Genomic DNA, 27,343 nt, shown 5'->3' with positions numbered 1-27,343 from the left:
GGTCCCCAGCCCAGCAGCACCAGCATCACCTGGGAACTTGTTAGAAATGTAAATTCTCAGATCCCACGGAGACCTGCTGAGTCAGACATCCTAGGGGTGAGACCCAGCAGTCTGTGTTTTAGCAAGCTCTCTGGGTGATTCTGATGCTCACTCAAGACTGAAAATCGTGGCTGTAATCAGTAGGTAAGGTCTTATACAGAGTGGATGCTCAGGCCGGGGTGTGGAAAGATAGAGTAATGGGTAGGTTGGTTGGCAGGTTGGCCCACAGGTACCAATACCTTCACCCCACTTTCAAGGCTCTATGTCACTGGTCCACCCTTGGCTGCCAGTTTCTGTTCCATCTCTTCTTTTTTTTTTTTTATATATTAATTAATTAATTAATTTGGCTGTGTTGGGTCTTCGTTTCTGTGCGAGGGCTTTCTCCAGTTGCGGTGAGCAGGGGCCACTCCTCATCGCGGTGCGCGGGCCTCTCACTGTCGCGGCCTCTCGCGTTGCGGAGCACAGGCTCCAGATGCACAGGCTCAGTAGTTATGGCTCACAGGCTTAGTTGCTCCGTGGCATGTGGGGTCCTCCCAGACCAGGGCTCAAACCCGTGTCCCCTGCATTGGCAGGCAGATTCTTAACCACTGCGCCACCAAGGAAGCCCCCATCTCTTCCAACAGGGTTTTAGAGCAAGACTGACCAATGACCAGGCTATGTGTGAATGAATGAATGAATGTTTGTACTGGGCTGCATTGTTCATGGAAAGGAAAGCACATGTGCCCAAGAGAGCAGAAATGTGAGTGCACTGCAGCTGGCTCCCAGCAGCATCCACATGTGGTGTCCAGGGGATGTGGAGGGGATCGGAGGTGACCGGAGCAGGGGGCAGAGGCCTTGACTGCAAGCACAGGGTGACCCCTTTGTCCTGCAGATAATACAAGTGCCAAGAGGGGTCTTTGTGGAAGACCATGATAGGGTTAGGACCAGGCTTTAGAAAGATCAAAGGTGCAGTCTCAGATCTGCCTAGTTCTGGGGGCCCCCACCCTGGATTCCACTCTGGGCTCTGCCACTTATGAGCTGAGGAGCCCTGGGGAAGGCACTGGACCTCGCTAGGCCTTGCTTTCCTCATGTGTAAGAGGCATGTCAGTACCTCCCTCACTGGGTGGTTGGGAGATTGTGCTATTTCAAATATGAGCCAAAACCTAACGGATCCTGCAACTTAAGTGAATTCATTTATTAAAGGAAAAAAAAGCCCTAATGTAAGGCAACCACCCCCCATTTTTTGGCCAAGTTGACTATAAACACCTCAGGAGGGCTCCCCTGGTGGCACAGTGGTTGAGAGTCCGCCTGCCGATGCAGGGGACATGGGTTCGTGCCCCGGTCCGGGAAGATCCCACATGCTGCAGAGCGGCTGGGCCCGTGAGCCATGGCCGCTGAGCCTACACGTTCAGAGCCTGTGCTCCGCAACGGGAGAGGCCACAACAGTGAGAGGCCAGCGTACAGCAAAAAAAAAAACCAAACAAAAAAAACCTCAGGATATTGATTTTCTTTTTTTAATTAATTTATTTATTTATTTTTGGCTGCATTGGGTCTTCGTTGCTGCACACGAGCTTTCTCTAGTTGCGGCGATCAGGGGCTACTCTTCGTTGGTGGTGCACAGGCTGCTCATTGCAGTGGCTTGTCTTGTTGCAGAGCACAGCCTCTAGGTGCACAGGCTTCAGTAGTTACAGCACGTGGGCTCAGTAGTTGTGGCTCGCGGGCTCCAGAGCGCAGGCTTAGTAGTTGTGGCACACGGGCATAGTTGCTCCGCGGCATGTAGGATCCTCCCGGACCAGAGCTCGAACCCGTGTCCCCTGCATTGGCAGGTGGATTCTTAACTACTGTGCCACCAGGGAAGCCCCAGGATATTGTTGAAACAGTCAGATATTCAATTTATTAATTTAGATACACATATGCTTAAAACTATATTATATAAAATCATATATTAACCTAAAAGTAAATTTAAATGGATTTTTAAAAGAAAAATAAAATTGGGTTTTTTCCTGCTCTTTTACCAACTGTAGCCTGTAACCAGTATAAGCATCTAAAATGAACATGAGTGAAATCCTTTCATGCTGGTGAGGCTTCCTGAAACAGTATCTTGTTGTTCGAAACAAACTAATATGTTCAAAATCATATGAACTTACAGAAGACATGGATCCAAAGCCATTCCTTCTTTTCTGAAGGGAAACTGCGTGGCACATTTGTGGCGCCCACCACCCATAGCGCCAGCCACCATGTGCCCAGATAGCACCATTAGGATTGCTCAGAGTCCTCTGTGCTTCAGAATTACCTCATTCCAGCCTCATCACAACCCTAGGAGGGAGGCACAATAATACATCCCGTATTGCAGGTGAGGAAACTGAGGCTTTCAGATTCATGAAACTTGCTTAAGAGCCAGAGCCAAGCTCATCACAGCTACCCTGTGTTCTTCCTACGCTCAGAGATAATGCAGGATAATTGGTGACGATTATTCTTTTAATTGCATATTAATGGTGCAGCTCCCAAGCGCAACTGAACAGGGTTTGGACTTCATCGGGGTCCTCAGCCAAGCTGCCAGCCGCAAAAGCCATGGCTGACTGGTGTCTTCTCCCCTCCCTGGGCAGGTAGGGTGCCCATCCATTACTGATTGGTTTCCAGGCAGCTGTTTCCTTGAGAGAGAGGTTTCGCCCCACCCCTGCTCACTCGCGGTCCCCTCAGCAGGACGGCCCCTTTGCCACGCACTCACCGGGGCCCACTGTGTCTTCCTGATGCTCATCACCACTCGTTTCTTTCCTCCTCAGTTTAGGAGGTAAGAGCGAGTAATTGTCTTTTATAGACACTGTAATGAAGCCTGTCATCACACAAAAGATGTTTGCTAATAAAATAAATCAAAGCAGCAATGAAAATGAATGGGGAGCAAGCTTTTACAATTAGATTTATACTTGTCTAGTGGCATGGTGCTTCCAGGGAGAAGACTGTTCCACAGGAGAAAACAGCACCAAGGAACGAGATGGCAGGGTGTATCTGGAAACTCCTTATGGTGGAACAAGGCTCCCGGAGCAGACAGCTGCAACCCCTGCGGGGATGGAGACTAGGAAGTGCATGGAGGGGAGGGAGGGAAGAAAGCTGACAGCAGAGAGGGGCTGCAAGATGTCATCTCAGTGGCCTGTCTTTGTCCCCGTCCATACACGATGGGGTCCCGGCCAAACACGGTTGCAGCTGCTGCCAGCTCTGCAGCTCCCCTTCTTTCTGCCACCAGCTAGGCTCTTCTCCTGCTGGTGTATTACTTGGGGGATAGGAGAAGACCCTCGGGCAACCAAGCCCCGTGACTGTACCCCACCCGCCTGGCACTGTCATTCTCCTGGTCAGTTGCAGGTTCTGCCACGAAGTCTGTTTGAAAAACTACATCACGTCTCTGAGCTTCACTTTATCCATTTGGGAAATCAGGCCATAGGATAAAACATACCATGGTGTTGGGCAGAAGGGCAAATACTGTATCATTTCAAGGTGGTGGTATTTCTCGTTCTTTCGCAAATAGAAATGACTAACGTTAATCAGGTTTGCTACGGCCAGGCATCAGGCTGAGAGCTCTTCACAGCTTGTCTCAGTCCATCTCAGCAACCTTGCAAGGTAGCAGTGACTGTCATCCCCAGGTCACGCGGCTGCACTGGTGGCGTTGGGATCGGAAAACAGTGTCTGCTTATAACACCCCGTGCTGTGGTTTTTGTGGGTCTTGGGTGGCTGCTGCCTCAGCTGTGAAGGGAGGGAGGTGGGGGGCCTGAAGGTACACAGGTAGGTGACATGGGCCATGAGCTGAACCTGGAGTCCAGGACCAGATCTGCCCAGCTCCCCAGCCCACGGCAAGTCATGTTGTAATTGCATGCCTCCAGCTTTTATCATGTCCCGGGATGGAGAGTCCCCTCCAGTCTTGGGATCCTGCTAGATAACCAGCGAACACCACGGGGGTGGTGCCTGCTGTGTGTGTATGATGTGTTCTGGGGGGCCAGAGGGAGTTCTGAAGGGTTGAGTGTACCCTGAGCTGGGCCCCTCTCAGGCTGCTCAGGTGCTCCCAGAGGACTCAGGGCTTGGCAGCAGCTTTTGCTGAACAGGTGTGCGTCTCTCTAAAGGCAATTCGAGTTCTGACTCAGCCGTCAGAGAGTCATGTCCAGGTCAGGGAAGCCGTGGAGTAAACTCATCGTCCAAAGCCAGCACTCCTCCTGGGCTGCAGACATCCCAGGAATCTGAGGGCATTTTGGATGCCTCAAACCTCTGAGTAGATCAAGGTCACCCTGGTCCCTCAGGAACCTTCCGGCTGATGGCCAGTGTGGTCAGGGCCAAAGAAACCCGAGGTCACAGCACAGGGAAGGATTTGGAAATTGATAATCCGTCTGCATAAAGGAAGGTTCCCTGCCAAGCAGAGCCAGAGACACAGCCTCATTAGCTAATGTGAGTTTAATATGGAGTTGAGAGAGCTGGACACCGGCCTAGTCAGCTGCCCAGGAGACATTCACAAATAGAGCAGGGTAAGGTGTCCTCCACCTGCTCAGTGTTGCTCTGCCTTCCAAAAGGCAAGGGCAGCCCAGCGGCGACCTGGGCAGTATCCACCAGACAAAAACATTGCTTCCACATCAGTCACTTTGTATAAAGGGAGAGTTATTGTTACAGGATGCTGGCGCCTGATCAATGTCTCCTGCTTTGAAAATAAACTTCTTGGCTCGGCCTTGACATTAATCTACCATCAGGAGCCCATTATCTCAAGACCAATGTTCTGTTCTATTGACTTGCTCGATTTTTTTTTTCTCCCCCAAGATCAGAATATAATTGCATTTCTCCAGGCAGCATTTCCACAAATTGCAGCCCCACGCATACCTAACCCCTGTGGGAAGCCCAGGACAGAGCACATCTGGGGTGGGGAGGAGACAGTTGCTGGCAGGAAGTGATGGGGGACTGAGGCCCCTCAAGTGTGCAAGGAGCCCTTCTAGAGCCCCTGAATTAATCAAGATACGGAGCCGAATCCCCAGAATCCTGTCAAGCAGTTCAAGGTGGAAAAGGCTCTTTTGCACGGAATTGGGGTTGTAGATATTCCCACTCCTGCTCCTCACTCCACAAATGAGGGAATACAGTAATGAAATTAATAATAAATGTCCCAAATCCAGCCATGTCCCACCATCGCCACAGTCCCACAAACCCTAAGCCATGACTGCTTTGTATCTACAAAAGCCCCCGAGACCTTCCCTCCCCCAATCCTGTACCCTACAGGCCACCCTGCACTCCACAGAGCCATCTTTGTAAAAGAGAGGTGGATTGTGTTGTCTCCCTCACTGAAGACTTTCAGTGAAGACTCCTAGTTCTGCTGCAAGAGATCCTTATGACTGTCCCACTCACCTCTATGACCTCCCCTCCCCTCACTCCTGCCTTTGCTCCCTCTGCTCCAGGCCTCTGGCTCCCTACCCCAGGGCCTTTTCACTCGCTCTTCTCTCCACCTGCTCTCTCACCCTTCAGATCTTTATTTTATTTTACCTTCTCATCATTTAAGTCTCACCTCAAATACTCCCTTCTAGGTGAGGCTTTCCCTGACAGGTGGGGGTAATCAGCATCCCATACATCCATCCAGTGAGTCCATCCAGTTACCTTGCTTTGGCTTCCATAGATCACACATCACCATCTGCAAGTCCCTGTATTAGTTATCTACTGCCACAGGAAAACATAATCTTAAAGCCATAACAGACAGTTATTATCTCAAAGTTCGTGCAGGTCAGGGATTTGTGAGTGGCTTAGCAAGATAGTTCTGCCTGGGTCTTTCATGAGGTTAATGTAAGGGTATCAGCCAGGGCTGTGGTCATCTGAACGCTTGACTGGGGGTTGGAGGGGCCTTTTTTTTTTTTTAATTTATTTATTTATTTGGCTCACCGGGTCTTAGTTGCAGCACATGGGATCTTTAGTTGCGGCATGCGAACTCTTAGTTGCAGCATGCATGCGGGATCTAGTTCCCCAACCAGGGATGGAACCCGGGCCCCCTGCATTGGGAGCACAGAGTCTTAGCCACTGGACCAGCAGGGAAGTCCCTGGAGGAGCCACTTCTAAGATTACTCATTCACGTGGTGGGAAGGTTAACACTATTAGCAGGAGGTATTAGCACCTGTACCTCTCCATGGGGCTGTTTGAGTGTCCTCACAACATGGCAGCTGGCCGCCCCAAAGCAAGTGACCCCAGGGAGCAAGGTGGGAGCCACAGTGTCCTTCATCATTTCTGTAGTATCCTGTTGGTTACACAGGTCAGTCCTCATGTGCTTCATTTGGGAGGGTGCAAATACCAGGAGGCAGGGATCATTGGGGGCATCTCGGAGTCTGGCCACCACACTCCGCCTCCATGAGAACAGGGGCCTTGGCCAACTTATTCACTGCTGTATGTGCCCAGCAGCATGTGTGGCATGTAGCAGGCACTCCATAAATATCAATCAAATGTATGAATCCATCATTTGTAGTATCTCACACTGCTGTGACTGGGTGCCAGGTCCTGTGCTAAGCACCTTACCTACAATACCGCATCCCCTGAGCCTGCCTCATTTAATCCTTTACAAGTGAGGAAACTGAGCCTCAGAGAAGTTAGGTGCCTTGATCCAAGTCACAAAGCTATATAGTGGCTGAGTCAGGATTTGAACCCAAGACTGCCAGAGGGGGTCTGTTTAGGCTGGGCCCCTCAGTGGGTTGACTGTACTTGTTAAGAATTCCCACACTGTTGTCAGACCAGGGTTCCAACTCAGGAGATCTCTGTGATACCGGTTGTGGAGGGAGACACAAGGAGAAGCATCAGCTCCTACACCACAGGCAGCCTTGCCCGTGAGCCACCCTGCAGGAGAGTCAGGGCAGGGAGGCAGGGGACTGCTCAGGGTGACCCAGCAAGATCTAGAAGGAAACAACTGCATTTAATGCCAGAGTCGGCAAATACACAGCTTGTGTGCCACCTTGTTCCCCGTCATACCTCCAGACAGCACCACGAAGTGATCACCACAGTCTTTCCCACAGAGCCCCCGCTACCCCCTCACAATTCTCACACTTGTCCAGAGCTCAGACTCTAGAGTCAGCCCAAGCTGTCTCTGAATTCTGGCTCCACCATGTACCAACCCTGTGACCTTAGAGAAGTTTCTTAGCTTCTCTGAGCCTCGGTTTCTTCATCTGTAAAATGGAGCTCCGTTACTACATACTTTATGGGCTTTCTGACGAGGCTTCCGTGCACCTGTTCGTGCGAAGCCCATATCATAGTGTTTGGCCATGAGTAAGCACTCGATGCCGTGAGCTGTTTTTACTGCTGTTGTCACTGCTGTGTTTTCCTACATCCCTAGTTCTGTGAATGGGGGCTTTAGTACACAGTCCACGCTGATGCTTCCGATGAATGCACAAAGGAATGCTGCCCTTTGAGGAGGCCGTGAATTGGAGGCAGAAATATCATCTTCTCTCACTTCTCACCCTGCAGGTGTGGATGTGTGGAGGCCGCATGGAGGACATTCCTTGCTCCAGGGTGGGCCATATCTACAGGAAGTACGTGCCCTACAAGGTCCCCGCCGGAGTCAGCCTGGCCCGGGTAAGGTGGTTGCTTCCCTAGGGGGTGAGAGGTTGGCCTATGACCATCAGCAGAGCAGAGACACCCCATGCCCTAGGCCTAATGGTCCCTAGGAGTGAGGATGTGCCCCTCCCCCCACCCTCCAGGTGAAACCCAGTTTAAAAGAACTTACTTACGCGAATTCCCTGGCGGTCCAGTGGTTGGGACTCCACACTTTCAATGCTGAGGGTACGGGTCCAAGCCCTGGCCGGGGAACTAAGATCCCACAAGCCTCGCAGTGTGGCAAACATAAATAAACATAGAAGAACTTACTTAAAGCCCTGCTTAATCACTTATTAGCTCTATGATCTTGGGAGGGTTGCTCTAAGGCTCTGTTTACTCCTTTGCTTCAGGGAAGCTCATTTTTTCCAACTCTTAGCATGGCCGGGAGAATTAAGGAGATAATGCAGTTTCCCAAAGTGTGACCAATGAGGTGATTTTAGCTGGTCAACTTTTTTATTTCCATGTGTAGAAATTAATGTGGATTAGTGTAGCAAATTCATGATTTCACAGACATTATTACTTAGGATAAAGCTAAAGTAGGTACAAAGTTAGACTAGGGGTGATTTAAAGAAACATGTTGGATAAAATTTAATACAGGTGGAGTGGTGTGTTTGGGGAAGTCTGAGATGGCACTTAAAAGCTCCTGGCGGGCTTCCCTGGTGGCGCAGTGGTTGAGAGTCCACCTGCCGATGCAGGGGACACGGGTTCGTGCCCCGGTCCAGGAAGATCCCACATGCCATGGAGCGGCTGGGCCCGTGAGCCATGGCCGCTGAGCCTGCGCGTCCGGAGCCTGTGCTCCACAACGGGAGAGGCCACAACAGTGAGAGGCCCGCGTACCGCAAAAAAAAAAAAAAAAAAAAAAAAGCTCCTGGCACAGCGATGGTTAATAAGTGTTAGCGTCTTTCTCTTCTCCTCACCCCCTCTCCACTTTCATGCCAAAAATTCTGTGTCAAACTGTTTTAGTGCCTTAAAATGGTTTATATCAGTCATTGGTCGAATTAAAGTGGCACTATCTACAAATGGAAATGTAAGCCAGAAGTTTTGGTTTTGTGTTATTAATATTTCACTAAACTTAATAACAAAATTTTAAAATCTTAAGGGTCTTGAAAAAAATCAAGGTGACCCCAAAAGAACAATGAAGGGGTGGGAGGGCCCCCAGAGGGTAAAGAGAGCCGCAGGGAGGTTTGGTGGGATCTGGAAAGGTCACCACACAGATTTGCCTGTTGGAGACCCCCCACCTCAACCCGTGAAGACCCCTCCCGACAGCGCCCACCCCCACCCCCACCCCCCCGCGAGCCTGTTTGGCTTCAGTCCACACAACCTCCTTCTGCCCAGGCCACTGCCTCCCCCTCCCCCATCACCTGACAATCAACGACGTGCAGAATTGTAGCCTCTGGGTCTCGGAAGGGCCCTTGTCCTGCGACTTACAGGAAAGACCAAGAGGCTCAGAGAGGCAGCTGTCTCCCCGGGCTCCATCCAAGGGTGGGATGCTGGGCTCTGGAGGCGGCCGGGGCTGCTATGGGGACCGGCGTTGCTATGGGGACCGGCGTTGAGGAAAAAGAGAACCAGCAATGCCCTCTAGTGGTCGAAGATTCCAACGACAGCCATCCGCGCTTGGAACAGCCCTCTCTCACGCGGGGTGCGAGGTGTAGTTCAGCAGGAGAGGGCGGAATCACGTTTCATCTGAAATACCGTTGGCAACCCCAGAGGAAGGAACCACGCAGGAAAACCGCAGAGTCGCTCAGTAAGCCCAAGACTGCGACTCTTCCAACTACTAGGGGCTGTGGGACCATTAGGACACCTCTGACCCCTGAGCAGGACCACTCCCAAAAGCATCCTTTCCCTATCCAGAGCTGTCACGTATTGATATAAGACTCGCCCGGTAAAGACACACCACCACCTCCTGTTTATAGATCCACAGATGAACTGTAGTTAACACATTAAAAACTTCCTGAGCCAGACATTGTGCAAAGCATCTTACACACTTATCTCATTTAGTTCTCACTTGTTTTTAATCCCCATTTTAGAGATGAGAACAGTGACATGTAGAGACACAAAGAAACTAGAGCCAGAATTCAAACCCACTTAGGTCTGACCAGTGTCTGGCACAGAGTGGTTGTCTTTTAAATAACGACTGCTATTGTTATTAGCAGTATTAGTGTCAGCATCAATATTAGCAAGACTGGAAAGTTGATTTCAGTGTCTCATCTGAACTCTGTGTTTTCACATTTTAACTCCGTTTTTCACCTGATTTTTCACCTGATTCAGACTGAATCAGTCTCCTGTTGACTTTAAACCAGTTCAGTCTGAGCAGTGCCCATGTAGGTTGGTAGGACCAAAGGTGCCTGAATCAAGCTCTCCTAACTTTTTATTACAGTATCTAACTACCCTCTCTTAGTTGCAGATCATATTTTACATGTTTGTTCAGTGTTTTAACAACCAGATCCTTCTAGAGTATTGTCTCCTAGAACATCGTATTGATAGATTTGAGGAGAGGTATCCTAAAAGCCCCAAGAGAGCCAGATAAAGAGGGAAACCAAAGTCTTACTAAAGGTGTACAGATTCCAGAAGGACAAATAGCCAGGGAGCAGTGGAGCAGCAATTCAGGAAGGATGAACTGGCCACCAGCTTGCCTGCCTCAAGAAGAAGTAGCCAGTCTTTATTTACTAAATTTGCTAAGATCCTTCTTGTCTGTGCCTCTGGGCAAGGGGTCTTTGGGAAGGCAGTAACAGAAACCCACTCAAACTTGGCAAAACAAAAGTTGATTTTTGTTGGGAGACTTATTCCAAGATTCTGGACAATTCTCTGTGATCCAAACTCAAGAAAAGCAGGGGGGCCTCAGACAGGACTGGGACCCAGAACTAGGAAGGTGTTAGGAGTAGGGATAAGAGGAGCATGCCGCCTGCTAAAATCCCAGAGTCCTTCTCATGACTCTAGCAAGGGGAGAGGTAATAGAAATAAACGTAAAGTCCCTTACTTTGGCCCAGTAACTGTACAAAAGTTCAAGATCTGGGAGAAATGACTTACTAAGCCATGTCTGGAAAATGCAATATTCATTAAAATAGTAATTTAAGTATCATTTATAATTAGAATATTATTTGATTTGATCCTTTAAAAAGAATCCTGGTGAATTTCAACACCTTTCCTTGGTCAGACTGGCCATCCTTGCCTGTGGTTGGAGAAGAAACCACAGTGGTCTCTCATCGTCCCTGTGGCTTGAGCAAATCAGACAGTGAGCCAGAGGACCTGGGTGGCAAGGCAGGAAAAGGAGACTCTTCAGATGTGCCGTCTCCCTTAGGCCTTCAGCTTCCTCTGGGCACAGTTTTAAATTAAACCCAGCCTCTGCTCTGCAGGGGCCTGGGGGGGATAACAATGTTCCCGAACTGATTTCTGACCCACTGTTGACCTCTTCAGCACTCAGAAAAAATGAGACAGCGGCAAGGAAATTTTGTAGTTTCCCAGTCCCAAACTCAGAGCCAGCAAAAGTGAGGAGTTGGTGGATTTGGGCTTCGATACCAGGGCCTTCCTCCTGTGAGCTTCCTTCCTCCTTACTCAGGAGTTGGCAAACTATTTTTGTGTGACCTGTAAGCTAAGAATGGTTTTTACATTTTTAAATAGCTGAGGGGGGAAAAAATCAAAAGAATAATAATATTTTGTGACACATGAAAAAATCAAATTTCAGTGTCCATAAATTTTGACAGCCACACCCATTCACTTACATAGTGTCTAGGGCTGCTTTATAGCTACATCAGAGTTGAGACCACATGGTCTGCAAAGCCTAAAATATTTACTGTCTCACCCGGTACAGAAAACATTTGCCAACCGCAGCCTTACCTTCTGCTTCTAGGGCAGTCATTTACACTAAGGTGCGAGTGATTGATAACAGCCTAAAGTGCTAACTCGCTTTTACCCTTCAGAAGGAAATCTGGATTGCAGTAGGGGGAAAATGATATGATAAAGCCTAGAGAATTAAAGCGGGGGAGGTATCCTGGCAACAGCCTGGGGTTGGAGGAAGATGTTGGGAGCAGGGAATTTCTCCTGAACCGTGATGCTTTGCTCTTCCAAGAAAAGTAAGAGGTTCTCAGCAGATGGGATCTACACTGCAGGTGGAGTGAGGGATTTTCATCACAGTTACACAAAAGAATTCACTTTTCCTCTTTCTCCAAGTCTACTCACAAACAGGATATTTCCTCACCTGCTGCTGACTCTACTTGCCAGTAATATGGTTGTCAATTTTTATTGATTATCTTTGTGTTTTGTAATCAGAGTAGCAACCTTAACACCTCAAAGGATTGTTAAAAATTCCAGCTGCTGAGGGAATTTTACCTTCTGGTTGCAAATTATAATTCGTTTTTACCAGGCAACTTGGGCAGCACTCTTAGTTGAATGTGACAAAACCCAACTCAAATTGGGTTAAGCAGAAAGGGAATTTACTGACTCATGTAAATGGAAAGCTCTGAGGTAGTTCTGGCTTCAGACATGGCTGGATTCAGGAACCAAAAGAAGCAGTGTGATCCTGGCTCTAACCCTCAGCTCTGCCTCATTCTGGGTTGACTTCAGCCTTGAACAGGCTTTCCAAATGGCCCAGCAGCTCTCGGCATCTTACCCACCAGATCTTACCCAGCAACTCTTCCCCATAGTTACGGGGGGAAAAAGAAAAGAAAAAAAAAAATCTGGGACTGATGCCTCTCGATTCTGATTGGCTTGGCCCAGGTCACATGCCCACTGCTGACCAATCCCTATGTCTGGGCTATCTATATTCCCATTGGCCAGGCTGGGTCACATGCCTTTCCTTCAGCCACAGGAGATAATAGTGAGGCAGGGGTAGGTCCCCAAAGGAAAATCAGTGGGAGGCGATCTGTAGAAAAAGAGGGGATGCAAGATGGGCAAGAAAAGCAGCAGCAGTGTATTATTCAACCGTAAGTTGTAGAGTCCTTAAAACATGCGTAAATAATAAATAGAAATATAGAAGACTTAAAAACACAGTGGGGCTGTGGTCCTTGATGCAGCATAAAATAAGAAAGGTTGACCTCCACCTCCAGGACCCTTTGTACCCACTTTTCTCCTCGGCCCTTTGGAGACCCTGACCCTTGTACCTGCCTATCCCCTCCAGAACCTGAAGCGAGTGGCAGAGGTATGGATGGATGAGTACGCGGAGCACATCTACCAGCGCCGGCCCGAGTACCGCCACCTCTCCGCTGGAGATGTAACTGCCCAGAAAAAGATCCGCAGCTCCCTTAACTGCAAGAGTTTCAAGTGGTTTATGACCAAGATCGCCTGGGACCTGCCCAAATTCTACCCACCTGTGGAGCCCCCGGCCGCAGCGTGGGGTGAGGTGAGTCTGAAGGGCCAGGCAAGCCACATAATTGGGGCCCGGCGCAAAATGCACGTGCAGACCCCAGGTCCACAGGTCAGAGAAAAAAGTGCCGGTAACACAGCATTGTAAATCAACTATATTTCAGTAAAAAAAAAAATTTTTTTTAAACAAAAACTTATCGTCATCTAAAAAGTGCCAGTAGAGGTATAAAGTATAACTTTTTACTTTCTTTCGGTGGTCTCTTAGTCTTGTGGTGGTGTTTTTGTTTGTTTGCTCTTGAATGTTATAAGTAGACAAAAATTAAAACTTTAAATTATTAGTGTGAATTTCACCATTCATCTTTATATTCTGCAGTGCCAGTTTTAAAGGCAATGAGAGCATTTAACTCGTGCACAGTTGGTGAAATTTCACAGTCTGTGTTTCAAACCTTGTCCATGCGTTTGTATTTTTTATCAGAGCAGTGGAAACACTGCACAAAACTAACTCCGCTGTTTTTATTTCACTTCTTGATAATGTACACGTCCTATCAACAGTCTCTACCTTGGGCTTACTGATGAATGAGAAAGAACTGAAGGGAAAGGAACTGTGGGTTGCCCCCTCCTTCCCTTTGCTTCTGTGCTGTTATCTGCTGCTGAAGTAGTTGGCTCATCCAGGGAAGCATCACAGAAAGGACATGATAGGGATCCCCAGTCCCTCCTGTGTCTGACCAGCATTCCTCTTTGTGCAGCTGAAGCCAGTTCTGATTGGAAAGGAGGGCGTGGCCTCTGGGACATGCCAGCGCCCCCACTGAGTCACAGCCACGACACACTCACCCTGTTCTCCCCTTGAGTCCTGCTGAACTGCCCTGCATGTGGGACCCCAGGATTCTGTGCTTGCAGGGACTCGCAGTCGCTGTCTGTGAACTTGGCAGAAAGGAACGGCAGATGCTCATAGAGCATGTGTCACCTCTGCTCACGTGCATGCTCTATTGCCCCATCAGATTTCACTTGCAGGTTTCAAAGATAAAATTACTAGAAAGTTTAAGACAGTGACAGCAGAGCTTTAAACCAAACACAGGACTTCCCTGGTGGCGCAGTGGTTAAGAATCCGCCTCCCAAGGCAGGGGACACGGATTCAGGCCCTGGTCCGGGAAGATCCCACATGCCGCGGAGCAGCTAAGCCCATGCACCACAACTACTGAGCCTGCGCTCTAGAGCCCATGAGCCACAACTACTGAGCCCTTGCACCACAACTACTGAAGCCCGCGTGCCTGGAGCCTGTGCTCCGCAACAAAGAGAAGCCTGCGCACCGCAACTAGAGATAGCCTGCGAGCAGCAACAAAGACCCAGCGCAGCCATAAATAAATAAATGTATTGAAAAACAAACAACAAACAGACTCTCAGTGAGAGACCCTGTGCTGTTGCCCTTGTCACACACCCATGAAGCTGGTCCTGCTGGAGGAGGTAGACAGTCTGTCACCACACCCTGGGCGTGGCTCCTGGCTCCAGTTGAGAGCACCCATTCACTTAGAGATGGATATATGGGGGCTTGTGGAGGGGGAGCATAAGCATTAGCGCTCCTGTTTTAAGTTACAGAAGTCCATTTTAAAGTGAAAAGGGGGGATTTATTGATTCTCATAGGAACCTTGGATAGCTGTGGCTTCAGCTGTCAACACGTGGATCCAGGGAGCTCAAATGATGTCAGTCTCTTTGTCTCCTGCTTAACTGTGCTTCCTTTTGTGTTGGCCTCATGCCGCGAGTAGCAAGATTGGCTCCCAGAAGCTTCAGGCTGAGAAATCCCAAGCTTGGCCCAACCCAGCAGAAAGTAAAGACCTCTTGCCCAGTAGAGCCAGCAAAGGTCCAGGATTGAAGTCTTCTCCTTGGATCCTGCACCAATCACTGTGGCTATTGGAAGAAGGGGGAAGCAAGGGTAGGATGGATGCTCTGGCCACGGGATGGGCCAGGAGCAGTGGCGCCGTGGAAAATCAGGGCATTTTTACCAGAGGACGAGAGACACGCATTGGGCCGGCAGAAACATCAGATGTTACTTGTTCAGATTCACACAGCAACTTAGAGGGACCGTTCCCAACTAAGCCATCTGCCTAGCCCCGCCTGACACCAGCACGAGTTTTCTAGACAAGGTGTCATCTTGATTTCCCTCATGAAGCTCTTCATTTCTTTGCCACTTTATTGGCTTTCTCCCCCGTGTTAGTTTAGGTCCTCTGAGAAGCAGACACCAAGATGGGACTAAACATGCAAGAGACTTACTGGGGCAACGCTTGAGGAAAGAATTGAGCAGGGCGGCGGGGAGAGCCGTCAGACCGTGATGCTGGGGAGGAAGGGTCCCAGCCTGCAGTGAGGCTCTGCGGAAGTCTGGCCGTGTTTAACAGGCAGTCTTCTGGCCTAATCACCTGCCAGAGGAGCGCGCATCTCCCGGGGGTGGGCCTGCCTCCCTGAAACGCTGGCTGGGGGCGGCGCCAGGGAGTGTGGCCTCCTCTCGGACACAGTGGTGGATGCAGAACACGGCAGCTGGGTGGTCAGACCCCTGCAGCCAGACATTGGAGTTGATCTTTTCTGAGCCCCGACACCCCCTACCCCTCAGTCGAACGAGGAGCCACGTCTGTGAAGTAGGAGCTGCACGATGTGATGCCGACACCTGGCACGGTGGCTTGCCTGCTGTCCGTACTGGCTGGCCACGCGAGCGCCGGGGCCTCCACACTCCCACGGTGTTCTTCCCTGCACACCACCCCCATCTTAGTGAGACCACTGTTCCTCTTTGGATCCTCCCATTCACCCGCCCTAAAAGGCAGAGTCTCCAAGGTCCAACAGCAAAGACCCTACACCTTTTCTAGGGTGGTTTTCAAGGCATAGTCTCTAGATCACCTGGAATGAGGGAAAAATTTGATCCCTGGACCTGTTGGGTCAAATTCTCTGGGAGAGGAGCCAGGGAGTCCTCCTTTCAACAGTGCCTCCCCTCCAGGCACCCGCCACCACCCCAGGACTCTGCGTGCTCTAAGACAAAGCAGGGTTTAGCAGAGCGGCTCTCTGTGTTCCTTTATTGAGAGGCTCAGGGCCCACCCACCAACCTAGGACAAGCTTTATTAGGACAATTCAGCACTCAGCCCATGTGATGCCTCTGCCTTGTTTCCCTCCCCCGACCCCAGCAGGGGCCCAGGCAGGTATCTCGAGGTGGCTCACTGGTCCACTCTTTGCTTCTTTCTTGTCCAGATCCGCAATATGGGCACAGGGCTGTGTGCAGACACGAAGCATGGGGCCCTGGGCTCCCCACTGAGGCTGGAGAGCTGCGTCCGGGGCCGAGGGGAGGCCGCCTGGAACAACATGCAGGTAAGGGGCGCTCCTCAGGACCAATAGTCAGGCTCTCTGTGCCATCACGGCCTGCAGTGCTCACATGGTCAGGACTGGGAGGGAGAGGCCACAGGTCAACGATGAGTCTCGGGACTTCCCTGGTGGCACAGTGGTTAAGAATCCACCTGCCAGGGCTTCCCTGGTGGCGCAGTGGCTGAGAGTCCGCCTGCCGACTCAGGGGACACGGGTTTGTGCCCCGGTCCGGGAAGAACTCACATGCCGTGGAGTGGCTGGGCCCGTGAGCTGTGGCCACTGAGCCTGAGCGTCCGGAGCCTGTGCTCCACAAGGGGAGAGGCCTCAACAGTGAGAAGCCCGTGTAGTGCAAAAAAAAAAAAAAAATTCTACAGCTAACATCATATTTCATGGTAAAAATCTGAATGCTTTCCCACTAAGATCAGGAACAAGACAGGGATTCCAACCTTATCATTTCTATTTGACACTGTTCTGGAGGTTCTAACCTGTGGCAAGAAAAAAATAATTTCATCCAGGTGGGAAGTAAAGAACAAAAACTGTCTTTATTTGCAGAGTATGTGATCATCTATGTAGAAAATTCAATAAAATCTACAGAGAAGCTACCAGAACTAATAGCTGAGTTTAGCAAAGTTGCATGATACAAAAGTCAGTTGTTTCTCTATATACTAATAATGAAGAATCAGAAGTTAAAATTAAAAACAAGCATTTACAATGACAAAAAATATGAAATACTCAGGTGTGAAACTGACAAAAAATGTGAAAAACCTGTGTACCGAAAACTACAAAATATTGCTGATAGAAACTAAAGAAGTTCTAAATAAATGAAGATACATACCGTGTTCATAGGTTGGTAGACTCAATAATTGATATCAATTTTATCCAAAGAAATATATAAATTCAACAGAATCCTAACATTCTAGTAGGCTTTCTTGTAAAAATTGAAAAACTGATTCTAAAATTCATATGGAAAATGGACAGGACCTAGAATAGCCAAAACAAAATTTCAAAAGAAGTACAAAGTTAAAGACTAACACTGATTTCAAGATGTATCATAAAATGTCAGGAATTAAAGGTGTCATATTGACATAAAGAAAGATAAATGGAACAGAATAGAGAGTCCAAAAATAGACCCACACGTATGTGGACAACCAACTTTTGCAGATGTTCAAAGGAAATTTAGTGCACAAAATATAATCTTTTCAACAAGTGGTGCATATCCATATGCAAAAAATTTTTTTCAATAAATACCTTAGACTATATACAAAAATTATCTCAAAATGGAGCATTGACCTAAACATAAAACCTAAAACAAAATATTTTAGAAGAAAACATAGGCAAAGTGTTTGTGACCTTGGTAACCCAAGCCATGATTTCTTAGATACAACACCAAAAGACAATTCATAAAAGAAAAAAATTGATAAATTGGACTTCTTCAAAATGAAAAACTTCTGTTCTTTAAAAGATACTGTTGAGAAAATAGAAAAGCAAGACACAGAGAGAAAATGTTTACAAAGCGTATATCTGATAAAGAACTTATATTTAGAGTATAAAATTCCTCAAAACTTAATAAGAAAATAAGCAATGCAATTTAAAAATGGGCAAAAGGTATGTACAGACATTTTTAGCAAAAAAGGCATGTCAGTGACAAACACATCAAACATGCTTAACTTCATAGTTATTCGAGAAATGGAAATTAAAATGATAATCTATTAAAAAGACTGACCATACCAAGGGTTGGCAAGGATGTAGATGAATTGGAACCATGCACACACTGCTGGTGGGAATGCGACTGGTACAACCACTTTGGAAACCAGTTTGGCAGTTTCTTGGAAAGCTACACATGGATCCAGGCATCCCTTTTCAAGGGATTTATCCACGAGGGAAGAAATTATGTATACGTCCATACAATGGCTGGTACACACGTGTTCATAGCAACTCTATTTGAAATAACCAAAAACCGAAAACAACCCAAATGTCCAAGAACAGGTAAACTGAGTACCATGCAGTGAAATAATACTTGACCATAACAAGGAATGAACTACTAATAAATGTTGTTATAACATGGATGAATCTCAACAGAATTGTGTTGAGTGAAATAAATCAGACCAAAAAAATACATACTGTCTGATTCCTTTTATATAAAATTCTAGAAATTGTGAACTAATCTCTAGTGATGGGAAGCAGGGGAGTGATTGCCTAGGGGCATGAGGAGTGGAGAGGGACAGGAGGAAAAGATTACAGAGGCGCCTGAGGGTGCTTTTGGGGTGATGGATACGTTCACTACCTTGATGATGATGATGGTTTCACGGGTGTCAACTATGTCAAAACGTATCAAACTGTACACTTTAAATGTGGGCAATTTATCTCATGCCAAATATTGTTCAGTAAAGCTGCTGAAAAGAAAGTTTATCGACCAAATACCATATGTGAACCTGGTTTGGATCCTGATTCAAACAGACTGTGAAAAGAGAGGTATAAGGCAGTCTGAGAACACTTGAACTCAAGATATTTGATGACATGGAAGATTCTGTGATAACTTCTCATTGTTACCATGGCATTTACTGAAGTCATGACACCTGGTGTGGTAGGATGTCCAGGATTTGCTTCAAAATAACGTTGTGGGTGGGATATGGTGAGGGGAAGACTGTAACAAGATTTGCCGTGAGTTGGTAATCCTCAAAGCTGGGTCACTGGGACAGGTGTGGTCAATAAACTTTTTTCTGAACTCCTGTGTTAAAAATTCCCCATGATTACAAAAAAAGAGAGTCCCCTAGCTTTGCTATCTGCGTCACGATGTGCCTGTGTGTACAGGTGTTCACCTTCACCTGGAGAGAGGACATCCGGCCTGGAGACCCCCAGCACACCAAGAAGTTCTGCTTCGACGCCATCTCCCACACCAGCCCCGTCACCCTCTACGACTGCCACAGCATGAAGGGCAACCAGCTGTGGAAGTACCGCAAAGTAAGACAGGGTGTGGGGGGAACAGGGAAACCTGCTCGATTAAAAAAAAAAAAAATGTGGTGCCTCATTCCTGCTCCCCAGAGCCCCTCCCTCACATGTTTGTTCCACAGACCTACCATGCCCGACTCTCCAGTCATCAAGAGAAAGCAGAAATTCAGCTGTTTGTTTGAAGTCTCTGGAATCTTAAATGTTGGCAGCTGAGCCCATTTCTTAAAAAAAAACACCTTGAAAGCCAATGAAATTTGACTGGAGATGGGCAGTGATTAGGGCCCCAGCCCGGAAGTGGCAGGCATCACTTCTGCCCGCATCCCAGCGGGCGCAGCTCAGGCACGTGACAAGGCCAGCTGCAAGGGAGGCGGGCAGTGCCCACTGTGTGCTCGACAGGAGAGCCAGACAGGTCTGCGAGCCTCCCTGCCTCCCTGCTGTTACTGCTGCTGCTGTTTGTTCACCTCCCCAGCGTGGCCTGGCTGATAACCTGCCTGTTTTGCAGGACCAGACCCTGTATCACCCCGTCAGCGGCAGTTGCATGGACTGCAGTGAACATGACCACAGGATCTTCATGAACAGCTGCAACCCCTCCTCTCCCACTCAGCAGTGGCTGTTTGAACACACCAACTCAACAGTCTTGGAGAAATTCAACAGCAACTGAGCCTTCACGTTCCCGTGGCAGGCCTGGCAGGGTCCTCTCTGGCATTCACTGCAGCCTCCCTCTCCCAAGAGAGGCAGGGCTTCTGTGGACTCCGTCACATAAAAGCTGCTGGCCAGCCAGGCCAGGGCAGAGGGGGCGCTTGAAGCTGGGCCAGGTGTCTGCCTGGCCCTGCAGGCCCCGAGTGGTGGAGGCGGGATAGAGAGCAGACCTCACAAGAGGCCCCGCTCAAAAGCAGAGCCTGCTGCACCCCTGGCGGCATCATGGAAATCCAGGAGAGCCTTTTCAGCTTTGTCACCACGTTCCCTTGAGTGTTATGCGGGAGGACTGCCAGGGCAGCCCTAGAGCACCCTAAAATGAGTCCTCCGAGGCTGCCTAGCCTTCAGGTGGCTCATACATGACAGTCCTGCAGAGAGAGAGCAAATTCTGTCTGTAGGGGGGGCAGCTTTTAGCACCAGTGCCACCCATCTGCAGCAGAAGGGAAAAAGTCTTTCTCGGGGCCACTGGTTTCAGCCTTTGAATTTTTACCTGCCCAGCGTCTGTTCTCTGTCACAGCCCCAGGAGATGCAGTCAGTCGAAAGCCGTGCCTCGGGCTCTCTGAGTGTTCAATCCTGACCACTTGCCAACTGCCAGGCCTGGGGGCAGCAGCGCGACCCGCAGATATTCCTTTGCAGCCGTGGACAGATGGGATGTCTCCCCTTGCTCTCAGGGTACTCGAAATGCCCATTTTAGTGCTCTCCGGGCACAAGGACAGCCCAGCCACCAGCTTTTCAGGACTGTGTTTCAGATGGCCTTGGGCCTGTGGCACGGGCCCAGTAGAAAACCTCCAAACTAGAAATTCTGGCTGAATTTCCCTCGTCAGTGCTTCCATCTCTTTCTCTCTCTCTCTCTCTCCGCCTCTCTCTCTCTCTCTCTCTCTCTCTCTCTCTCTCTCTCTCTCTCTCTCGGCCAATTGCCTGGCTTAGGAGAGGAACAGAGGTGCGAGGTCCGGAGCCCTCCAGGGTGGACCATGGGCACGATGCCTAGCCTCTGACTCATTGTGGTTCTGGTTCTCATATGGAATTCTAGAATTTTTAAAGAACTCTGTACTGTGATCACAAACTAAAATGCCACATAGGATTCTGGTATTCTAGAATCCAATATGGATTTCTAGGATGCTGTGATTAGCCAGCCAAGTGTAAAACATTCGAGGCAGCCCCCAGCCTAGAGACAATCTGTGAAATCCAAGGTTGGTGGTGCTGGGGGAGGGGGAAGGGGACCTGTGTCCATCAGCTCATACCGGAGGCCTTGGTGTGACACGGTCCTCAGCCCAGACCTGAAGCCCTGCCAACCTGCCACCAAGGTCACAGCTGCAGTGAAGAACAGATCCCAGTGTCCCATGAACAGACGTGTACCTAGCTCCATGCCAGTCCTTTGTGTTTACCTTTTGCTTTGTTAATTATTTGTCAGCCTCCCAGAGGGCTCCCAAACTAATAGGAAGTGTTTCTGTAACCAGCCTGCCACCCACTGATTCAGAAATGGAAATCGCAGTCTACAGCCCACGGCTTCTGCCAGCTAGCCCAGGAAGTCCTTGAATCAGTATTCCAATTAGAGTCGAGCCTCTCGATTGTGTTATTTACCAATGAAATAACTGAGACATAAATCTGGGAGCAAAGCCACGAATCTGCCTTTGAGATGCTGGCTGATCTCAAGGCTGTCAATTATCTGGGGAGGGAAGTAAACATTCCCGGCCACGCAGCGGGCAAAGCGTCACTTCCACTTCTGCCTCAGCACAAGGCCTGCTCTGGCCACCTACCCGCAGGAGAGGCAGCCCTGTGCTTACAAAGCCTGCTTGTCGACCCCTGATGTCTTTTCCAAGGGAGTACTATATCTTTAGAAGTGGCCCTCTGTAGGAAGGAGTCGAAGATGAGACCCCTTCCAGAATCTAGGATAACAAGAGTGTTGCAATTTGGGAGAACTGAGTTAGGATTCATCATCAGAGAGTAATTCAGCTTCATTAAAATAAAAATTGTGCCTTTTAAAAAGAAAAAATGCAAATGTACAGCCAATCCCTAAACTTGAATCATTTCCTAGTGCCTTGCTAGACATAAAGGGGTGGGGTTGGGGGGAGGGGAAACATTTTTGGTGGTGTGTGCAGTTCCTGTTGGATGAGTGTGTGTTTCTTAATGTCTAATTTTCAAGCAGGAGGCGTTGGGCCTAGAGCAGGATCTGAGACAGCGATGCCTCCCAAGGGCCAGAGGCCAGAAGTTATTCCATTTAATGCAAGTAACACCCCAAATTTAAAGGGTAACTGCATGGCTTGTTTAATCTGTGGCCAAGAAGGGCCTCGGCAGCCCCTGGGAGAGGGCCCTGTTTGGAAGCCACGCCTGCAGCCCCCAATCCCGCGCCCAGGTGGAGGGTGGAGCACTGGCTAGGTTTCCAAATGGTCCCACTCCAAGTGGGTGACAGGATGCATGTGGAAAGCAGGAGCAGCGGCAAGCAGTCCTCAGTCGTCCTCTTTTCCATCCTTTTGTTCTCCTTTTGAGTCTGGTTTTGCACCCTCAACAAGGGATGGGCAGGTCCTCTGAGCACTCTGGCATTTGTAATTGCTGATCCCACATCTGTAGGTGCCGAGACTTGACATAGCCTGTAATCAAGGAAGGAAGGAGAGAAGTCCATTTGGTAACTGGCCAACTGATCGCACATACTAGCCACCCATTGTTTTGTCTTCATTTTGGAAAACCACCTGGCTCAAGGATCCAGGTCCCTGCTCCACCCCGGCTGATGCTCAGTCAAACAGCCATGAGCCTGTGGAGGTGCTGTCAGCCAGGTAATGTGTGAGACTGTGGACCCTTTTTCCTTTAGAGCCTTTCTTCTGAGCATGAGGTCGCAAAACAGGGTGTGGCTAGAAAGTATCATGCCTGTGTGGCCCACCAGCAGCCTTTCCAAAGGGGGACTCCAGAAACATTTTGGAATGCAAAGAGCATCTTCACTGTCAGTACAAGGCCTTGGAGGAGGCAGCTAAGTGTGCAGGCACGTGTGAAAAGCCATTCCACCTTGTGCTTCCAGTTGGAGCTTTCAACTTTTAAAACAGTCCAGGAGCTATCAGTTCCCTATTTTTGGAAGAAATAGCTCAGAGGCAGAAGGGAGTACATCCACAAAAGGGATCTAATGGGAGATACGACCTTAGGACCTGGGGAGAAAGAGCAGTTCTTGTTGAAGATGTAGTTCTTGTTGAATCTTGTTGGATTCCCAAAGTCCACATTATATTCGCCACCTGTTGAATTTCTTTTTCTCCTTGAAGATGGCGCCATATTTCTTTCTGTGCATCCCTACTTTTTGTTTCTGAAGTTTCAAAAGAGTGGCGAAGCACTTTACAGTAGTAACTGAGAAATCTGGACTCCTTGCTTCAGGGATCCCTTGTTTGCACAGATTGGGTGATCCTTTGTAATTCTTAGAAGGCAATGCATTTTTAATTAAGTTTTCTGAAGATTTCTAAGTGTGGGAGAAGGGCAAGGAGTGAGTTCTGTCCTGGAATTCTTTTCTGCTTTCAACTGATGCATTTTTGTAAAAATCCAAGTAGTATGTTTGTTCAAACTTGATCTTGAGCCAAGGCCCACTGTCACCTTTGGGGTGGGAGTTGGACCTACCTTCCAAGCAACAAGGTCCTCTTAACATCCACTCCCGGCTTTGATTCAGCCATGCCAACCAACAAGTTCAGGGTCCTGCTCTGTTACAGGCTTGAAGGTGGATCCCAAAGGGATTACAAGCAAGGAATACTTGAGAAGTCAGACCTGGGATTCCATAGAGAAAGCTCGAGACCACCAACCTCTCATCTCCTGCCTGGAAAAGTGAGCCTTTGTGAAGACCTGACTTACCATGTACAACTGTGATTGTGACTGTTGTTGAGTAAACCTCCAGACTTTTCTCTAATGTGGTCTCTGGCTAATTCCTTGTCTGCGCCATTCTCCAGTCCATCGTTCCCCGTGTATTCATCGAGCACCCGCTCAGTGCCCAGGGCCTCTGCTAGGTCCAGAATAAATTCCCAACAGCCATCGTTCTAGAGAGGAAGGCAGACCTCAGACAACTCACCACGATGATTTCAGGTGTGAATAGGGCTATGAAGGATATAAACAAGGTATTTTAGAGACTGGGGTAGGGATCAACGTGAGGATAGTCAGGGAATGCCTGTGTGAGAGCTGGATGATATGAGGAGGGAGTATGAACCAAGAGGCAGTTTGGTGGAGGAGCATTCTGGGCAAAGGGAACAGGCAGTGCAAAGGCCCTGGGCCAGGAAGGAGTTCCCATGTTGGAGGCACAAAAGGAGTTCACAGACTTAGGCGGGGTAGCCCACAAAGGGTCTTACACCCAAAGACCACACCCACGAGTGGAGGATTTCAGTGAAAATATGAAACAAGCTTAGCTCATGTCTTATGTTCACCCATGAGCCACAAGTCCCTGCTTACCAAAGCGTTGTGATGCTTCTGAGTATTCGATTATGTAATACCATGTAGTGGAAAGAACACTGGTTGGCCCGGCTCCGCAACAGACTCGGTGAAATCTTGTGCAAATCCTGCCCCCTAGCTAGGTCCCAGTTTTACACAGTGGAGTGAGTTTTTTGATGATGCTTTCAGCTCCACCTGTGCTCCTGTGGCTGAGTCTTCGGGTGGGGCTGCAGGAGGCCATGAACAGAAGCTATCCTGGTGCTGTCGTTCAGGGACCACTAGAGGGCGCTGTGGACCGCGGCTTGGAGAAGGCTGATTAACAGAAAGGGGTCTCTGATCGCTGGCCACTGCGGCAGGTTTGAGCCCTGGAACACGAAGGTAGATACTGTCTTTTGTAACTCGTGTTTTTTGTTGTTGTCGTTGTTTGAAAAATCTTTTACCACCCATGAATTCTAAACATTTTAATGGTTTCTTTAAAAAGATTTTACTAGGAAATAAAGGGAGGGAAGAACATTCCAGGTGTAGGGGCAGCCTGGGCAAAGACCCTGTCGGGGGAGCATGACAGGTATGAAGGTCAGTGAGCTGGAGCAGAGTGGGAAAGACAGAGGAGACGAGAAGGAGGGGCAAACCGAGCCAGGCCCTGCGGGGCCTTGCGGGCCGTTACGGACGGAGTCTCTGATGTTTATTTTTATTTATTTATTTATTTATTTATTTTGCGGTACGCGGGCCTCTCACTGTTCTCCCGTTGCGGAGCACAGGCTCCGGACGCGCAGGCTCAGCGGCCATGGCTCACGGGCCTAGCCGCTCCGCGGCATGTGGGATCTTCCCGGACCGGGGCACGAATCCGTGTCCCCTGCATCAGCAGGCGGCCTCTCAACCACTGCGCCACCAGGGAAGCCCCACTGATCTTTATTTTAAAAGCAGCAGGAACCATTAAAGGGTTTCGGCAAAGTGAGAGCGTCAGTTGTGCCTTTGACGGACGTCTAGAGCCAGGAATGAGTTGCTCAAGGTGCTAGGCACGTACTAGGCACCTGGAGCCCGCAGAGTGAGAAACAAATCCAGCGCAACTGGCCCTCAGGTGCTCTTCAAAGTCACTGACAGCTGAGGCGGGGGAGGGGAGAAGATCACGTTTCTCATCCATTTTAGTTCCTCATCCTCCCAAGTCTGCAAGCGAGAGGAGAATCCAAGGTAAAAATGCGCTTAGCGGGACACACAGTGGGAGCTCTTTTGTGTTGTTGGCATACTTATTGGGAAACTGATTTTGCCAGTGTGCTCAAAGGTTGGCATTTTCCTTTTCTCGCGGTGGGGTTGGGACTTCGGGGCTCCTGGCACTTAGGACTCAATAAGTATTTGATGAATGGACAAATGGATGAATAATCTAGTTTCAGATTACACTTCAGAACTTTTTTTCCTCCCTCTCAGCCCACAGATCCTATAGTGAGTTCTACCATGTTTGCTATATGCTATGTGCCCTTGAGAAAGTCCCTTCCCCTCCCTGGGCCTCAGATTCTCCTTGCAACCATGAGAAGAAGGGGAGCAAATTAGATAACGGTCAACCCGGAATCTTCTAGTTCCACAAATCTTGTATCCAGTATTTTGCAATGGCCCAGATCGTGTTAAGGATTTATTTTCCAAGTTCAGCTACGGGATGGGATCCCCTCCTGGTTCTATTATTGGTGCCTCCCACCCTCGAGCTTCTGGGCTTCTGGTGAAGTGGGTCCAGGACTCGGCATCCAAAGCTTCCTTCCTGCAGCTGCTCACAGCTCTGCCAATCTCTGGCCTCAGGCAGCTGGCTCCTCTTTTGTTCACCCTCAATGCCTGGGCTGCCCAGCTTGGCAATACCTGGCGTCCCGAATGGTGCTCAGGGCAGCCTGCGGCTCTTGCCTTCAAGTCTGACTTGATTCAGGTTGGCAGGGTGACAGCCCTGGGCACACTTCACACCCACTCTCACACACACAACGCCATAGAAACAAAAGAACACACGGTGAGCCCTCAGAAAAAGCAGGTTTCTTAGCAACTTTACAGCCTTCGTTCATGAGCTACTTGAAATTGAAGCAGCGTCTGATCTCCTGCCAGCTCCTGCCTGGGGATAGGGAGAAGGGGATGGCGGGTCTGTCTTTGCTGGAACTGACAGCTCAGCTTCCCCACCGCTGGCCTGTCAGTCAGCCTGGGAGGCAGAGGCCTAAATTCCACATTTGTCCAGGTTCTAGGAGAGCCCTCGCTACGGTTGCTTCACAGCTACAGCTGCAGAATTCAATCAACAAACCATATGGAAACATGTACTGTGGGCTCGTCGTGGTCCATGCTCTGTGCCCAGAGTGGTTGATCCCAGCTCTGACCTCGGCCCTGGAAAAAGACAGGTAAATAAGGGACCACCTGCAACCTCTAGAGCCTAGTGATGAGAACAAACAAGGACACAGACAGGTGAGAAGAGAATAACTTGATTCCCGCTGCACTGCCTACAGGTTGCAGTTTGCACTATTTTACAGCTTGCAGCTTTACCCAAGGCCTTTAGAATAAAACCAAAACTTTTTAGCCAGACCCAAAAGGTCGTTGGAGCTGGCCCCTGCCTGCTTCTCCATCACGTCCTAACAGGGCTTAGGTGCCCACACAGGCCAAGGCTTTCCCACCTCCAGACCCCGCTGGTCCCTCTGCTTGGAATGTTCTCCACCTGCTCTGCAGCTTCTTTTCACCCTTTGGGTCTCAGCCCAACTGTCACCTCACCCAAGAGGCTTCTCTATCAAGAATAGACCCACACACATCATTCACTCATTCTCAGCACCTCTGTAGCTCCCCTCCTCACACTTATCCTAATAACACAGTCCGTTCTCGTGATTCACAGCAGTTTTGTTCTATGAAGTCACCATGGACACCAAATGAGCGAATACAGACCCATCGCTCCTAGGGGAAGCACAGGATTAGGCTCCTGCCAGCCTCTGGTCACCACATTTTCATCAAGCCATCAATACATAACCTTGTTTTATGTGCATTTCTGTTTAAAGACACTTCATTTCATATAAATCATTAATTCATTCACGTTGAACTCACAGCCAACAACACTATAACTCATGCCTCA

The 27,343-nt window shown here is 49.0% G+C and overlaps 1 protein-coding gene and 1 long non-coding RNA gene across 2 annotated transcripts in view; both read left to right on the top strand.

The window, feature by feature from the left end:
* The window catches only part of GALNT10 (polypeptide N-acetylgalactosaminyltransferase 10), a gene marked incomplete at both ends in the record, with an annotated part of 210,169 nt that extends 190,323 nt beyond the window's left edge, over nucleotides 1-19,846 (top strand). The window contains 5 exons of the mRNA XM_079701909.1: nucleotides 7,474-7,581; nucleotides 12,716-12,937; nucleotides 16,126-16,242; nucleotides 19,048-19,197; nucleotides 19,688-19,846. Coding sequence (XP_079558035.1) covers nucleotides 7,474-7,581; nucleotides 12,716-12,937; nucleotides 16,126-16,242; nucleotides 19,048-19,197; nucleotides 19,688-19,846 — 756 coding nt within the window. The remainder of the gene's footprint in view (nucleotides 1-7,473; nucleotides 7,582-12,715; nucleotides 12,938-16,125; nucleotides 16,243-19,047; nucleotides 19,198-19,687) is intronic.
* Nucleotides 19,847-22,421: 2,575 nt separating this feature from the next.
* LOC307052947 lies at nucleotides 22,422-23,755 on the top strand. Its single transcript, XR_013810885.1, has 2 exons — nucleotides 22,422-22,652; nucleotides 23,562-23,755. It is a non-coding gene; the product is annotated as an uncharacterized lncRNA (long non-coding RNA).
* Nucleotides 23,756-27,343: the final 3,588 nt, after the last annotated feature.

The sequence above is a fragment of the Hyperoodon ampullatus genome (assembly GCF_949752795.1).
Source record: "Hyperoodon ampullatus genome assembly, chromosome: 4".
Classification (NCBI taxonomy): Eukaryota; Metazoa; Chordata; class Mammalia; order Artiodactyla; family Ziphiidae; genus Hyperoodon; species Hyperoodon ampullatus.
Note: the sequence above shows the minus strand (reverse complement) of the source record. Positions and strands in the feature narration are given on the sequence as shown.